The 17374-nt window shown below is 45.3% G+C and overlaps 1 protein-coding gene across 1 annotated transcript in view; it reads left to right on the forward strand.

Moving 5' to 3' along the window:
- LOC147662632 (uncharacterized) overlaps nt 1-17374 on the forward strand; it is a 502568-nt gene that overhangs the window by 436190 nt on the left and 49004 nt on the right. Inside the window, exons 7-8 of the mRNA XM_086951034.1 lie at nt 15648-15668; nt 15771-15800. Of these exons, the coding sequence (XP_086807160.1) occupies nt 15648-15668; nt 15771-15800 (51 nt within the window). The remainder of the gene's footprint in view (nt 1-15647; nt 15669-15770; nt 15801-17374) is intronic.

A 17374-nucleotide genomic window follows, 5' to 3' on the forward strand; every position in this document is an offset into this window, starting at 1 on the left:
ACTGCCTGCGTCCTATTCGAGAGAATTGCAGATTTGTGTTTACTTTTCTTTGACTGAAAAGTGAGAGGATTTTGTTGCGCCAACTACATGACAATCTTGCTGGAGTGCAGGGAGTGTGAAAGGAAAGGCTGTTGGATGTCATTTATTTTTCAAACACATAATATTGAAATATCCATTTCATTTGTATACTTTATTTTGGCCGAATAGACCATAAAAGTGCATGTACAATAAACTTACAAACATTAAAACTATACTAATAAAATGGTCAGACCAGTTAGTAAATATACATGTTAAAAAGTTTCACAATACAATAGTCCCAAGCCGTCCATAGCTTGTTGCATCATTAACCCCCCACAACATCACCAGCCCTTTGCTTCCCACCAGCAGCCTGCTAAGTAAATATTTGCCCCCTTGTTAAAAACAATTGTGACAAGAAACACTACACACACAATATTAATAACATCTAAAAGCCGTTTGTAAACGATGTTAGCATTAAAATGTTTGGAAGGAATGAAACTTAAAACCACATAGGAGAAAGAAACAATGCACCGGCCTAAGACCGTGAAGTGGACTTTAAGGGCAACCTGCGGGCACTCCACATAGAGGTTAAAAATTGCGACACTGTATATACAATTGGCATGTGGGTGTCATATTTCATGATCCTAAATGCATCTATGCATTGCTCGGACCCTATGTTTCTGCACAATTGGATTAGCCAGCGCTGCCTGGCTATTTTATAACCCGGGCAGAAAAAAAAAAGACGTGTAGCTCTGTCTCTACCTCACAATTACAGGCGAGAAACCCTGAAGGGGTGGACCAGACCATTTATTCGAAAATGCATGCAGCAGGAGAGTCCCAAATCTAAATTGAATAAATAGTTTCCTGGCAAGAGCTTTCTGGTCCTTAATGCTCATAAAGTTGGCAGTGAAGGATCCAGTTACTGAGCTCTCCTGTGATTCAGCAAGTTTGCCCACCCTATAGCACCTTACCAATTCAGTTCTTGAGATTACAGGGCACGCTTACCCAGGGTTACTCCATATCCTCGATCTGCCCATCATACAGAATGCATTCTTGACATGAACAAACCATGCTATTTTTCTTGCGCCAAGTCTCAGTAGCTCATTTAACTCTGTCCTATAACAGCCAGTTCCGGGGTTGCCCACCGTCGGCGCCAAAAGGTTAGAGATCGAAGACCAATCTCATCCGCGATTGGTCTGATTCCTAGGTCCAAGTGCAAGGGAGTGAGTGGAGTGCTGGGGAAGACCAAATAGCTGCCTCATAAAGTTGTTCTCTGTCTTGTTCATGTTTCTTGAAAAGCAATGCCCCCATAGTTCTGCCCCATACAATGCAGTATCCCTACTTGCACTTTATATTCTACTATCGGCCCAACTGGTTTGTGGAAAGAATTCCCATATAGCTTTGCCAGGCCCCCCCCTAGTCTATGCTAGCCTAAGACTTGCTTTGAGCCATTTGTGGCCCCCATTCCAGATTTTCAGTTAGGTTAACACCTAGGTGGGCAAATACTGATACCCTCTCAAGCATGATGCCATTCAAATAGGGATTAGAATGTGTCATACTGGCTGGATTGAATGCCATGAATTTAGTCTTCTGCGTGTTAATCTCCAGGCCCCTGTTTTTACAGAAGGCATCAAAACTATCAAGGATCCTGTGGGGGGCCATGGGTGACTTTGAAAGCAAAAGAGTGTTGTCATTAAACATCATTGCTGGCACTTTTCTGTGTGCTAGCTTCGGGGCATCAATATCGTTCACCTCGAAGAGTTGATTGACCAGTGGGTTGATGAATAAGCAAAACAAGGTGGGTGCAAGCACACACCCCTGTCTTACCTCGCTATTAACTGGTAGTGGAGAGGTAAGTTTACCGTGTTTCCCATACCTAATTTGCGCATAGTTACCTTCATGCAATCTCATAAGAATAAGCTAAAGAAAGGTAGGGACCTCAAGTCACTAAGTACAACTCATAGTTTGTCCCTGGGTACCAGATAGAAAGCCGTTTTTATATCCACAAATATTAGATAGAGACTGCCACCCTCTAATGACACCGTTTTCCAATATAAAAGTTGGAGTCTATATATTTGGTCAATGGTGGAGATGTTTTTCCTAAAGCCGGCTTGGTACAGATTCAGGTATTCATGATAATCCATCAATACCTGGAGACGATCCAGTAGTACCCATGCAAATATTTTCTGGGTAACATCAATCAAACTGATGGGTCCGTAGTTGGTGGAGATCCCTTTTTGAATACTGGGAGGATTTCTGCACCGGCCAGGTTGCAGGGATAACCATTCCCTGCAGGATAGCATTAAATAATACCAATAGATTGGGTCCCCATATTTTCGGCTCTTCCTGAAAGAGGTCCCCTGGTATCTTACCATCATCCTGGTATCTTGCTTATGGCATTTGCTATTTTGATCAGGGCTATCTCGGGGTCCTCTTTGTAAGTAATCTTTAAGGATCATATTGCTGGTTCTACACTGGGACCCTTTGCTTCCTTGGTGGTGTATAAAGCCTGGAAATGTATCTTCCTTGTGTCTGCCGCTATATTTGGCTCTATGGCTGACTTCCCTTCACTACAGCCTGTACTGACTATGCTCCAGAATGCCTTCAGATCTTTATTTGATAAGGCATTTTTTAATGCATTCCATTTATCCAGTTCCGATGTCTTTTCTGCTCAGTAGATGCTATCTCTATACACTCCCCTCTTTTGCTTAATTTGGCACCTATCCTTAGATTTGATGGCATCTATATCATAGCCCGCTTAGCCACTAAGCTACCATCAAACCAAGATTGATTAGCCTCCCCCCCCCCCAAAAGATACTTTTGGAAAGAATATTTCAACCAGTTTAGATGTCAATGCTATATGGAGCTCTTCAACTCTGTTTACGGGAGATGAAATGCCATCTAAAATTGTAATGTTTCCCATTTCCATTAGGGGCGGTATAATGGTTGAGTATAGGGAGGCCAGCTTGTCAGGGGACTGTTGGATTACCGCCCACCATATTCTTCTCCTATTATTGGAAAGTGTTAGTCTATCATCTGGTGGAGGACTGGGAGACAAAGATTCCTCAAGTCCGGCAACTCTAGTTCCATAATCAGAGCGTTGCGGTCGCTGTCTTGTCAAGGCAAGACAGCCAAATCGACAACCATCTGCCATGTCCTGGTTTTCACGAAGATGTAGTCTAAAAGGTTGGATTGGCCAACTCTGTTACATGTTAACTTCCCTGGTGTGTCAGATTTTGTGCGGCCATTACAAGCACTATGAGCCAGATGTACAACTTTTTTTGCATGCGCAAATGGGTTTTAGACCCGTCTGCGCATGCAAAAAACCTATGACCCATGTACTAACCATATTTTGTGAGTCGCTAAGTAAATAGCGACTTGTAAAATAGGGTTAGAGACTCGCTATTAGGAAGGGGCGTTCCAAGGGCGTCCCTTTCTAATAGCGAGTCTGAACCCCATGTGAGAATGATTTGCAAGCGCATTTGCCATCGCAAAACACTCTGGAGGTAAACCATTTGCAAACGGGAAAGGGTCCCCACGGAACCCCTTCCCCTTTGTGAATGGGTGTGCAAGCATTTTTTCAGAGCAGTCAGTGGTCCCAGGGACCACTACTTGCCCTTAAAAAATGGAGAGAAAAAAATAAATGTTTTAAATGCAGCCCATTTTCCTTTAAGAAAAACAGGATGCATTAAAAAAAATTAAAAACTGCTGTATTTAAAAGCCGTCCCAGACGTGGAGGTCTGCAGATCCCAGCAGGCCTGCATCCCTGGAAGTTCCAGCCATTCCTATTGGGGTTGTAAATTGCGACAGCCTCATTAATATGCATGAGCCATGCAATTTGCAACCCCATTAGGAATCGCTACCAGTGTCTCAGACACTGTTGTACTTTGGAAATTGCAACTCGCAAATTGCGACTCGCAATTTGCGAGTCACAATTTTGAATTGTCGTAAATCTGGCCCCTGGTGTAAGGGAATTTCTCTGGAGTGCCAGCAGGGACCATGCCTTGATTGGCGAAATTTGTGGATAATGGATTGCACAGCACAAGTCTTCTTCACAAAAGGTTACATCATTAGGATCAATGAGGGGCTCAAATTGGCAATTAAAATCCCCACCTATAACAAACCATATGTTTATGGTGATTGTGGGAATAAAGAGACCCAGTTGGTCAATGGTCGGGGATTCTTGGATAAGACTTACTGGCTGAGAGTAGACATTAATGAAAGCAATTCTAATCTTTGAAGAGAAGGTGAGTGATATACACTGGATATCATTGGTAGGAGACTTCAGCTGCTCAACCGTGCAACCCAAGTGTGTACTCACCAATATTCAAAGGCCCACTTCCTCTCAAACTGCCAGGTACATTGAATGACGCAAACCCCATCAGCAATCATCTTCCCATGCCCATGTTTTCTGGAATATACATACATCATAATGGACTACAAAAAGCCCCCAATCGGGGCAGTTCAACTTACTTTTCAGGCCAGCAACGTTCCAGGATTGAACTGTCAACTTATTTAATTCCTTACATTTTTCTTGATTGACTTCATAGGTGTTTTGGGGGGATGAATTTCCCTCATGTGGACACAAGGGTGCTTCTCTGCCGGCCTTAGTGGGGCTCCTCCTGGCAGTGTAGTTTTGTCTAAGGGAACAGGGCTTGTGTCTACTGATGTCCTTTATACACTGGACAGGACTCGTGTTGCAGGGGAGCATACAAAAGGGAGCCTACAAAAGGGTCCAATGTATTAGCAGCTTGTATAAGATGCATGACCAAAGGCTCTTCTAGTACACCTTCGCTGCCCTTTGCCTTCTGATTTGCTTCAGGTTGCTTCTTTACTGCTTCTACCCCTGACCCATAGTGGGTAATCGGGCTACACTGGCATCTCCCTGATAACCCTTGGGCTGTTAGTCACCTGGGTTGGGTTTTGTATCGTTTGTCAATTTACTTCTTCCAGAACCCCAAATCTAATGGCTACAGATATTTTAAATAGCTAGAGTCCAGGAGTATGATGCCATTGGCCCGAGAACCCTTGATTTTTAGACCACATGCCCGACTCAGAGTTATTATGAGCCCTAGGTGGCATTTGACCAGGTGTATAAAAATAACCCAACGCAAAGTGTCTAATCACTGTGGCTAAGTCCTGACTACAATGATTCTTACCTAAAAGTCTGCGTCCGGTCAAGGGTTTTTTTAAATGAATAACTACGCAATGCCCTTGCTTATCTTTTTGTCTATTGCCCACCCAACTGACTCTGCGTACTATGAGGATTTCCCCTGCCCTATCGTAGGAGAGCTGTCTGTGCCTCGCCAGCCAAAACAAACATTTATTCCTCAAATCAAGTTGGCTTTCCCTCTGGCCGCTTTTAATTTTAGGTACAACTGTCAGTATAAATGCATACAGAGATGATGCTGGAGGTAGATTTATGATAGGAAGTCTGTCCCTTTTGGTCCCTTCCCTCTACGCCCCCTCACCCCTTCTCTGCTCGATGTGGGCCCATAAGTGTGCAAGCTATTTTTTGTTTATTCCCCTATTGGGTTGTGCTGGTTTGTTGCTCCTAGCCTCACAATTAGCACTCCCAGAGCCCGAAATGGTGGTGGGGTCTTAAACATACAGTGGAGCTGGCGTGTCTATGGGTGTCGTACTAAATTTGTGTGTCTGGCAACTGATTTCATTTCCCCTCACTATGGCTAGGGTTTGGCTTTCACTAATGTTTGTAACCCTGCTTTCCCACAGTGTTGCCAGTTTATCTATACGTTCAACCAGAGGAACAAACTCTTCCCTCACAATAGATCTAAACTGGCTCTGTAGGTCTGTTATCAGGTTCGCCACACAAACTGGGTATTCCATGTCTGTTTGTGTACTGTCAGTACATCCCAAGTTCAAAACCAGATCATCCGAGTTCTATATGCTTTTGTGAGACCCATAGTTGAATTTCTTTTTTATCCAGTATTATGGGTGTCTTTCATAGATTCACATGCCTGAATCATTCCCCGTCGTCGAGACGGGAGTCTCCGGTACATAGAAAAGAAATGTCCTATAGACATATATAGAGAAAAATAGGCCTAAGGGTCTCACCTTAGCAGCCTATCTATGTCCTTTTGTAAAAAGGACCAAAATCCAGAAGGTAGCCAATCAGCTATCACCTCCCTCTAGAACCTTCCTGTCAGGAGCCTCAGTCTCTCAGATTTTCTACCGCACGTTGTGCTAGGGAGTCTCCACCTGAGTTCTCCTCAGGTTTTCTTGTTTCAACTCTTTTCTTCACAGAAATTGGATATTTTCTTTATAGTTCTACCATGGCTGATCAACAGAAGAAGGGTCTCTTCAGAGCTTGCTCATCTTGTGGTAAGAAGAGGCTCCATATCGATGATAAGCATGAAACCTGCTTATACTGTCTTTATCCGGACCATACACCTAAAGAATGTAGAGTTTGTAGAACATTCTCTACAAAAACTCTAAAAGACAGAGAAGGACGACTGCTACTCTGGCTAAACAGGCTGAAAACCAGAGACAATCTGGAGTCTTCAGAGGACGGTGAGATAGCTTCTGTTTCCTCTAGATTATCCTTTAAGAGGCCAAGGGTTGCTTCCCCTAGCCCTACAGACGTTCCTCCTAAAAAGACTGCCAAAAAGTCTTCAGAGGCAAAATCCACAACGTCTGACAAGGCGGTTCCTGCCTTCAGGAAGCCTGCGCCGTCGTCGACGACGAATTCGTCGACGCTTTCCTCAGCGCAGAAGCAGACTGTGCCTCGAGTCTGTTTCGACGACGACGGTGTCGTCAGCCTTCTCATCGACGATGACGACTACTCCATCGTCGACAGCTGGTAAGCCTGTACGTCGATTATCCACATTAAAAAGCCATCGACGACGATAAGGATTTCGTTGACGACGACTTCAGCGTCGACGAGGAAGCCAAAGCCGTTGACGCCTGCACAGTCGACGAGGACCCTCTCGTCGGCGAGCGTGCCGTCGACAAAGACATCAACGACGACAAAGCCATCGTCGACGAGTGCACCGTCGACGAAGGTACCGTCGACGAAGGTACAGTCGACGAAGCTACCGTCGACGAAGGTGCTGTCGTTGAAGGTACCGTCGACGACGATGGATATTCAGTCGACGACGACACAGTCTACGATCCCACCATCGAAGACTGGGCCATTAACACCAGCAGACCGCTTGCATCAAACCCCTCAGGGAAATAAAGGCACACAAATGCCGATAACACCAGACTTAACGTCACCAAGTAGAGTGCAAAGATTGCCCCCATCTCGCCTACTGCAGGACGAAGACTCAGACGAGGATCTAGACGATCAGGCCACCAGTCCTTCACACCTAATAGTGAAGTGCCAAAGCACTGATGATGAGGGGAATGAAATGGAATTTGCAGAAGAGACTGTGCATTCACAAGTCCAAACGCAAGTCACGCCAATGGTATGCCTTCCAGTGTCTATAGTTTCTGATTTGCAATTCTTGATTCAAGACTACAAACAGAGATTTCCTGAATCCACCTCTGCTCCGTCAGCGGGGACAAATCCAGCTGCATCTGGACCGACGCCATCTTCACGGCCTAGACCATCACCATTAGTGATCCGCCAGGAAAAGGGAGCCAGTGCAGGATATCCTGTCTTCTGAGAAGGAACTTGAAGAACAGGAGGAGGGAGAGGTCCGAGATGACCAGTCTGACCATAGAGACGAGGAGGACTACATCGCTCCAGCCACACCTGAGCCCGCTACCTCGGACTCACCGCCAGTGGACATTGGCAGATTTCATAACTTAGTGGAGAGAGCGGCCAAAAGATTCCATATGATGATGGAATCTCAAGAAACAGACTGTTTCCTGTATGATTTTAAAGACCCGGTTAGGAAAACAACCAGGTCAATTCCTATCATTGACCACATATGGGAGCAAGGAAAGCACCTGATGCAGACACCAGCCTCAGTCTCAGCAGTGGTACCACGGCTGGACAAAAAGTATAAGGCACCAACAACAGCGCCAGTCTGCCTTACTGGTCATCCCAAGCCAGATTCTGTGGTTACCCAAGCGGCACAGAAAAATTCTAGGAATCCGTCATCTCCATTGTCAGCTCCACCGGACAAAGAGGGCAGGAAACTAGACAGTATTGGCAAATGCTTTTCCACCACGTCAGCCATGAATGTGAAATTAGCGAATTCCATTGCGCTACTGGGCCGCTACAACAGGCAATTGTGGGAGGATATTGCTCCGTATCTTGCGGAGCTACCAGATGCCGTGAAAGAGGAGGTTCAATCACTCCTTAAAGAGGGACAAACATCAGCATCAGAACCTATTGATTGTGCGCTGGATGTTGCAATGACCGGCTTCAGACAGCTGGCAAGAGCTGCGGTCTTGCGAAGGCAGGGGTGGCTTAAAGCTACTTCTTTCCGCCAAGAGGTCCAAATTAAGGTACTGGACATGCCTTACGACGGCCATCACCTCTTTGGGGAAAAAATCGACGAGGCCCTACAAACGATCAAGAAAGATACTGACACGGCAAAGGCGCTTGGTACATTACAATTTAGGAACCAGTCCTTTCGAGGGAGCAGAGGTAGTGGTCAGTCCTCCTACAAAGGATCTTACCAAAACAAATCCACATACTCCTATAATCAGGGCCGGTCGCAATACCAACAGCGACAACAGCAACAAGGTCGCCAAACCTCGTATGGAAGGTCCAACTACAGGGGAAAAATCCAAAGGAAAACCACTGGCGGACGCCAATGACCTCTTCCAGAAGCCAGTCCGTCCACAACCTCATTTTTTCAAACTTGGAGGAAAACTGACACACTTCCTCAAAAATTGGAGATCAATTACAACAGATCGGTGGGTGCTCCAATTGATCCAATTCGGACATTCGTTGGAATTCAAATCAATTCCCCCGACAACTCCTCCTCGCAAATTACAACACAGGAATTTACGATTACTCCTTCAAGAGGTCTCTTCTATGTTGAAGAAAGAAGCAATAGAGCGAGTACCATCAGCTCACAGAGGCAAGGGATTTTATTCCCGCTTCTTTCTGATACAAAAGAAAGGGAAGAAATGGAGGCACATCTTAGATCTCAGGGCACTCAACGCATTCTTGAAGAGTCAATCGTTCCGATGGTTACGATCCAAGAGATTTTGGGCTCACTGGAGGAAGGGGACTTATTAACGTCTTTAGATCTGCAAGGCGCGTATTACAACATCCCTATTCACAAAAACCACAGGAAATTCCTCAGATTCGCAGTGGCGGGTCAACACTATTCTGTGTCCTCCTCTTTGGCCTCAAGTCGGCACCTCGGATTTTCAACAAGTGCCTCTCTCCAGTGGCGGCTTTCCTACGACAGCAGGGACACCAGGTCTTCCCATACCTGGACCTGGTGAAGGCACCATCTATGGCAGGCGCAGCCAAGTCCTCCAGCGCCTGTCTCAATCTGGGCCTGACGCTCTATCACGAGAAGTCTACTCTACAACCCTCCCGAGTTCTTACCTTTCTCGGGGCGACACTGGATACGGAATGTTCAAAAGCTTTCCCATCTCAGGAGAGGAAGCACAAGCTTATCACTCTGGCTACCTCAGTAGCCGTGAAGAAGGCTTTGCTGGTCCGTACTTTCAAGTCCCTCTTGGGGATGATGTCCTCGTGTATCCTGCTTATTCCCCACTGTCGGCTCAGAATGCGCCCACTGCAGGAGGCCTTGACTAGGCAATGGACTCAAAGCACAGGTTCTTTTGAGGATCGCATTGTGATAACTCAGCAAATGACCAAGGCCTTACTCTGGTGGAGGTCGCTCAAGACCCTCTCATAAGGGCTACCATTCCTGCTTCCTGCAGCCCCACATGTGGTAACAATGGACGCCTCTCTGGAGGGATGGGGAGCTGTCCTCCAGGAGTTGCAGATCAGCGGCAAGTGGACGGACCAGGAAACTCAGCTACATATCAAGCTCCTAGAGCGGAGGGCAGTTTTCCTAGCTCTGCAGGCTTTCCTACCGCGCATCAGAAGCTCCCCAGTGCTCGTCAGGACAGACAACACTACGAAGATGCACTACTTGAACAAGCAGGGAGGAACGCGTTCGCTCACACTATTTCGCGAATTGCAAAAAATGTGCAACTGGCTTGCGCTACACAGTATTGCGTTACAAGCGGAGTATGTCCCAGGCAAGGACAACGTCATAGCAGATGCTCTAAGCAGACAGAGATCTTTGTCCCACGAATGGGAGCTCGACCAAGAGGTGCTAGATCACATATTTTCGGAATGGGGGACACCGCAGATCGACCTTTTTGCCACCAGGGAGCACGCCAAATGCTGCAACTTCGCAAGTTGGCATCCCCAGTTAAGGTCCCTCGGAAATGCATTTTCCATCGTTTGGCGCATCGTGTTTGCGTACGCCTTTCCGCCATTCCCACTGATACCAAGAGTCCTCAGGAAGATGAAGACAGAGCACTGCACTCTGATTCTGATTGCCCCATTCTGGCCGAGGAGCATTGGTTCACGGACCTCCATCGCCTCTCAATTCAGGCACCAATCCGTCTTTGTCAATTTCCATGCCTGCTCACGATGTCCAACGGCCAAGTACAGCACCAGAATCTGAAATCACTCAGGTTATCGGCCTGGCTCCTGAGCACGGAGAGTTCTGCCAGCTAGACATCCCGCAGGAGTGCAAAGATGTCCGAGTGGAGAGCACAAAGAAAACCTATTCCTTAAAGTGGAAACGCTTTTGCATCTGGTGCAGAGACATAAGGTCTACATCCCTTTCAGGCTACTCCGGAGCAACTACTACCATACCTGCTACACCTGGCACAGCCGGGCCTTGCGCACGCCTCCATTAGAGTCCATTTGGCGGCAATTTCACGGTATACAAGAACTTCAAAAGGGCCCTCTCTCTGGTCACACCGGTTAATAAAACAGTTCCTTAAAGAACTCTACAGATCCTTTCCTCGACCACGAAGGGTTCCACCAACATGGCATCTCAATGTGGTTCTCAACCAATTGATGAAATACCCTTTCGAACCCATCCACAGGGCACATGTCAAATACATCTCCTGGAAAACAGCCCTCCTACTGGCACTGACCTCAGCAAGAAGGGTCAGTGAACTTCAGGCTCTTTCCATACAGGATCCCTTCATGCAGTTTAAGGAAGACAGAGTGGTTTTAAGAACTAATTCTCTGTTTATTCCTAAGGACCCGTCGGACTTCCATTTCAATGAGCCTGTAGTCCTCCGATCATTCTTCCCAAATCCCAGCACTGCAGCTGAAAGAACTCTGCACTCTCTGGACCTGAAAAGGTGTCTTAAATTTTACCTTGACAAGACAAAACAGTTCAGGAAAACAAATCAGCTATTCATCGTTTTTAGTAGACCAAGGAAAGGCATGCCGCTTTCCAAACAAAGTATTTCAAGATGGATATCTTCGGCAATTGCCTTTTGCCACGACAAAGCCGGACGTCCATTGCACTCCAAAGTACGAGCTCATTCTACAAGAGCTGTGTCCACATCGACTGCACTGTTCGCTGGGGTGCCAATACGGGACATTTGCAGAGCAGCGACATGGAAGTCGCCGCATACCTTCACCAGGCACTATTGCCTGGATACGGAACTGATGCAGGATGCAGCAGTGGGCCAGGCGGTGCTTCGCCATCTATTCCAATGAGGTGAGCCTTCTTCCTTCCCGCCATCCTTCGCTGGTATGCACATTTATTTACTTATTTACTGTTGTTTATTGATGGCTCATAGTCGCATGATATGTATTATCTAAGACTGGTATATACTGTTCCATCAGAAATGTGCATAATGTATTGCTTGCTACTCTGATTCAGGCATGTGAATCTATGAAAGACACCCATAATACTGGATAAGAAATGTGTTACTTACCTGTAACTGCTGTTATCCAGTATTGGTGTCTTTCATAGATTCACATGCAACCCTCCCGCCTCCCCTGGAAGGACTCACTTCTTTCTCTAACAGTATTACGCCTACCTAGCTTGGTGCGTACGAAAATCTGAGAGACTGAGGCTCCTGACAGGAAGGTTCTAGAGGGAGGTGATAGCTGGTTGGCTACCTTCTGGAGTTTGGTCCTCTTTACAAAAGGACATAGATAGGCTGCTAAGGTGAGACCCTTCGGCCTATTTTTCTCTATATAGGTCTATAGGACATTACTTTTCTATGTACCGGAGACTCCCGTCTCGACGACGGAGAATGATTCAGGCATGTGAATCTATGAAAGACACCAATACTGGATAACTGCAGTTACAGGTAAGTAACGCATTTCTTTTTGTCCCCACCCTGGTCGCTTTTGTATGCTCTCCGTTCTTGGATCTACAAGTTACCACACCCCCATTCCGTGTGGCTTCTTTAGGTACAGCTCCTTTCTCGCTGTGTACAACTTGTGAAGATAGCAGGAGAGCGGTTACCCTAACTGAAGTAACTGGTGCAGTTTGGGGGGGTAAATTAGTTGATCGAAGAGCAATGGAGTTCTGGAGTTAGTGACAAGCGTCTTTCAATGAGCTCTGTTTCTGTGGCTACCACATCTATGGCCCTCTGTAACATCCTGTCAATTGAGGTTGTGGTATGGAGGAGGCGAGTACCTGGGGCAGAACCTGTGATTTACCATAACAGGTCAGTTTCCCCATTGGTGTTGCCTAGATTGTTGCTTGGATGGTGGTACAATGCGGACACCCACCAACACTCCATTTAGTTAGAAAATGAAATAAAAGAACAAATAGGAAGCAAATTGCAGGATGCAATTGATTGGATACAAAACAAAAGGAAAGAGAAAATATAAAACAAGTGGTCGTGCTTTACTAACCGGAATCGAGTTCCTCTGTTACGATTACTACCTGCCTAAGACCTTGATAGTTTTATGTTTAACTTTAATGGGGTTGATAGATGGAATTGGGACAATACAACAAGCGTCTCCAGAGACAAGATGCCAAGAGAAGGGCCCAGCCCAGCATCTGACGGGTGCAGACGGGCCTGCCCTTGGCCTGAGCGCCCTCCCGTGCGTCCTGCGCTGCGGGAGAGGAGTGCTGCATGTCTCCGGCACCGGGAGGGCTGGCTCCACCTACCGATCCGGAAGAGAGAGAGGAACACAGGGGGTCCGAGTCCCACCACAGTCAGCAACCGGTGAGTCAGGGCCTCAGGATTGCCCTTCGTTGTGTTTTCAAACACATAACATTTAAATATCTGTTAATAAACTGTACAAATATTTCAAAGTACATCAGCATTTAGGAAAGAACAAATAAATTAAGTTTTTAATTCTGAAGTGTGATGGAAACAAACATTTTAATAGGATCAAAAGAAAATGAGGACATTTGCTTGATGATGCACAAATCAATACCTCTTCACTAAAAAACAGTTTTCCACACAATTATTTTTTGGGCGCTGTGTAGTTTTACCAATAAAACTGTATATCTATACAAATGGCCATTTTAATGGAAAATGGGCTGTTTGTAAATGACTGTTCGCTACTACTTCATGCTTTAGTAATATATTTGCGATAGTGTGCTCCAAAATACACCACCAGCTATACAAACCAAATCCTTACGCTGCACTCCTGAATGGCTGTGGCTCAATTGCCAGACTTGCTTGTTGTGTAATGCTTGGATTTTTCACAATCCCTATGGCTTCAGTAATGTATCATTGATAGCACCACCCCCACTCTGAAATTTGTTTCAGCACCACTGGGCAGCAGCTATAGCCGCTCTGGCATCACATATGATGACCGACTGCAGGCTTGTTAACCCATTCCGTGTGGGGCTGTTTCCCCCGCTGTGCTGGGGGCCGGGGGTCGCGTACAGCGCCCCGGTGCTCATGACAAGTTCAGCTCGTCATGAGCTACTGCGCTCCGGTGCTCATGACGAGCTGACCTCGTTATGAGCACCCATGGGGTTAATGCACCACGGCGGGTGTCAGAGAGAACTGTTGGTGCTCTGTTGGGCTTGGCTCCTCAGCACAGACCACATTCCATCTCACAAATAGTTCCATTTAATTATTGTAACTTTGAGCGCATTAGCACTCTGCTAGAAAATATTACAAAAATAGTGACAAAGTAAAACACAAAGCACGATTTATCCAATATTTAACTGCTCTTTTCCCCCACACACAAGTAAAGGAATGTTGATTGTGTGTATGTGCATTCCTAATAGGAAATCGCAGTTTAGGAAATCCAAACCCAAGGGTGCCTCTGGCTTTAAGGCCTCCCTGGAGACACCCTGCAATTCGTAGTGCACATGCAAGTACATAAATGACCTCAGGCATAGGTGCTCTATATGTCACATTACATTTTTTAATGCATTTTATTTTGCACATGGTTACCATTGACTTTGAATCAATGGTAATTGCATTTCCTAAATGCCTAATTTGCATTTAGGAAATGCGCTGTACATGTGCTTTAGGAATCCCAAATAGGTGATCCCTATATGCGTTTCCTATATCGTGATCACAATTTGCACAATTGGGACTGGTTTTTGGCCTTTGTACATATGAAAAAGCTGTTTTGTGTTTCCTAAACAGGCCGAAATTGCAATTCGGCACATTAAGAAATGTAAAAAGCTTTCGTATATCTGGCTTTAGTGCCTAGATATGCCCTGAGTTACAAACAGTCCTCGCGCACAATGTACGTATGTGCATGGCTGTCGTAAAGGGGCTATTTACCCCAGTCCCTGCTCTTTTAGGGTCCTATGCAGCAACAGCTACATGTATTTATATATCACAACAATGTATGCATCACAAATGCAGGTTTAGCTGCCACTAGTGTTGCCAGAAAACCAGTGAGGGCTGCGCATCATGTTTGCAAGTCCCACAAAAAGTTCTTGACAAGTCTGCTGACATGCTTGTTCAGGACTGATTTTCTCTTCTTTATACTACGATATAAAAAGGTTTATCACAAGATGGAAAGGCCTTTATAACAATTTGATACTAGAGAGCCATCAACGAAGGACCTGACTGCAAGTTGTGAGGTGTAGTGCGTTGTATTTAAGACACCATGTAAATACCATGGAGTCGGGTATTTTCCTAGATGGTAAATAACTTCTATTCTACATTTTCAACCTAGAAATGAGGCATAATACGCAGAATCATTATTTACCACATCAAATGCTTCATCTTTGCCTGTTTTGTAGTCCTCTTTCTTCTATAAAAGTTTGTATGTTTGAGCTACCACACAACTCATTATTCCAACCCCTGTGCACAGATGAACTTGTAGTCAGTGACTCCGTCTGTTATCCTGAAAGGGCCAGAAATGGGAGAAGTATTTACCACACCTACGCCTTCATTACTCCAGCGTTTACCTGCCGAAATCTAGTATGGAAAACTGCAGCGGTTTAATAATTATCACACAACTCCTACCTCCAGCCCCTACATAACCTCCGAATGTCAGACAGATAAGAATGAATGTAATGGGACAGAGCAGAATGTCCCACCTTCACTCTGTCAAACATTAGAGATGATGAGAGGATTTTGAAGGGGAAAAACTATAGTGTGACACCCTCGCACTGCTCAATACCAGACCATCCTACCAAAGGAAGGGATTTAGGGGATGGATAAGAAACACATTTGTACCATCTTATAACATTAACAAAGAAAATCCACAAATGAATTGTCTATCAATTAATTTAAAATTCTAACAACATTTGTTTCCATTGCAGGAAAGATCCCCACAGAACTGGGTAAGTTAAATAAATAGTAAATGTCTTTGGTACCCAGACTCCTATTACACAGTTTTATATATCTGATTTCAGGAACTCTCTCTCTGTTTTTTTCTCTTTCAGAGAGAATATACTACAACAAAAACGTTGAAGGTAAGAAACGCTTATCTAGCAAAAAACCCTCATGTGTATTGTCTAAAATGCACTGTCCCCATCAGTGATGTAGTATGAACTGCCTTAGATAACAACCAGTGTGGTTGTAGAGGAGGGGTTAGACTTAGCGTCTAGGATGGGAAGCAACCCACTTTTGGTCAGGTAAAGTGTGATAAATCGTCGTTAGTAGTGTAGGAGTTAAATGAGATGAGGCAAAAACTCACGAGATCATTTGAATTGAGGAGTATTTTTTTAATAAAGGTTGGATTACCACAGTCTAAAATTCAACTAGGACAACCCCAGTGTCCATTGAGACAGGTGCTGTCTCGTACTTGATCAATATCAGATCCCCATAGGTAACACAATCTGTTTGTTTTTCTAATCAAATTAATTTCTTATATGAGGTTTAAATGTAATCAATCACACTAATTCACAACTTTCTCCAGGGACAGTGATTAGGTAGATAGCTACCACTGGTACATTAGTAGTTCTCCAGTATTTGGGGTGTCTTTCATAGATTCACATGTCTGAATCATTCCCCGTCGTCGGAGTGGGAGTCCCACGGTATATAAAAAAGCAATAATATGCCTGTAATAACCAAAAAACCTTGGTAATAACTAACCAGGAAGTAAAGTAGCCCTCAGCTACAGGAGCAAAAGCTCCCACACTCATGACTATCCTAGTCATTTTGTATAGACCAAACTGCAGCCAATCAGGCGACAGCACCCACCACAATGTTCTCCCCAGAGGCTCAGGATTTTCTACCGCACATCGTGTGAAGGGAGTCTCTCTGAGCTCTGCTGAGTTTCTTCCTAATTTGGTTCTTTTTTTAACCTTCAAAGGATGTCTACTTCAAAATCCCTTTTTAGGGCTTGTGATTCCTGTGGAAAGCTAAGGCTGTTCAAGGAGGATCCTCACAAACAATGCATATACTGTCTGTATCCGGATCATGAGACTAAGGAATGTAAAATCTGCAGAACCTTCCCTCAAAAGACCCCCCGGGAAAGAGAGGGTCGTCTTCTCCTGTGGCTTCAGAGGATAAAGGACAAGAATAACCCTGTTTCTGAGGTAGGGAGCATTGCCTCGGGGTCTTCTGTATCCTCTAGGAAGAAGAAAACTGAGGTTGAGGTAGCTTCTCCTATGGCGAAGGTGTTGAAGAAAGCCCAATCCTCTCAGGATTCTGGCTTGCCTACTACTTCCAAGAAGGTGTCTCCACCTGTGAAATCTGCGCCCTCAGGGAAAACTGGAAAATCTAAGTTTCCAAAGCAGCTACTCAAAAAATTTCACCTCAGATTACACCTCTGGTCATGGCAGAGTCAAATACAGCCTCATCGTCGCCATCTCTTCATGTGGCCACTTCTTCCACTTCTACAGTGACTTTCTCCTAACCAAGATCAGCTATGGTGATGTCTTCAGCCTCCTCACCGTCGACGTTGGTTCAGGTACAAATTAGACCCATCTCGTCGACGAAAATAGTTCCATCCATCGTCGACGCTCCACCGTCGACGGGAATCCTGAAGGTACCGTCGACGAGTCCTTCGTCGTTGATTCAGGCGTCGACAAATATCTTGCCG

This window comes from Lissotriton vulgaris, unplaced genomic scaffold (genome assembly GCF_964263255.1).
Source record: "Lissotriton vulgaris unplaced genomic scaffold, aLisVul1.2 SCAFFOLD_897, whole genome shotgun sequence".
Classification (NCBI taxonomy): Eukaryota; Metazoa; Chordata; class Amphibia; order Caudata; family Salamandridae; genus Lissotriton; species Lissotriton vulgaris.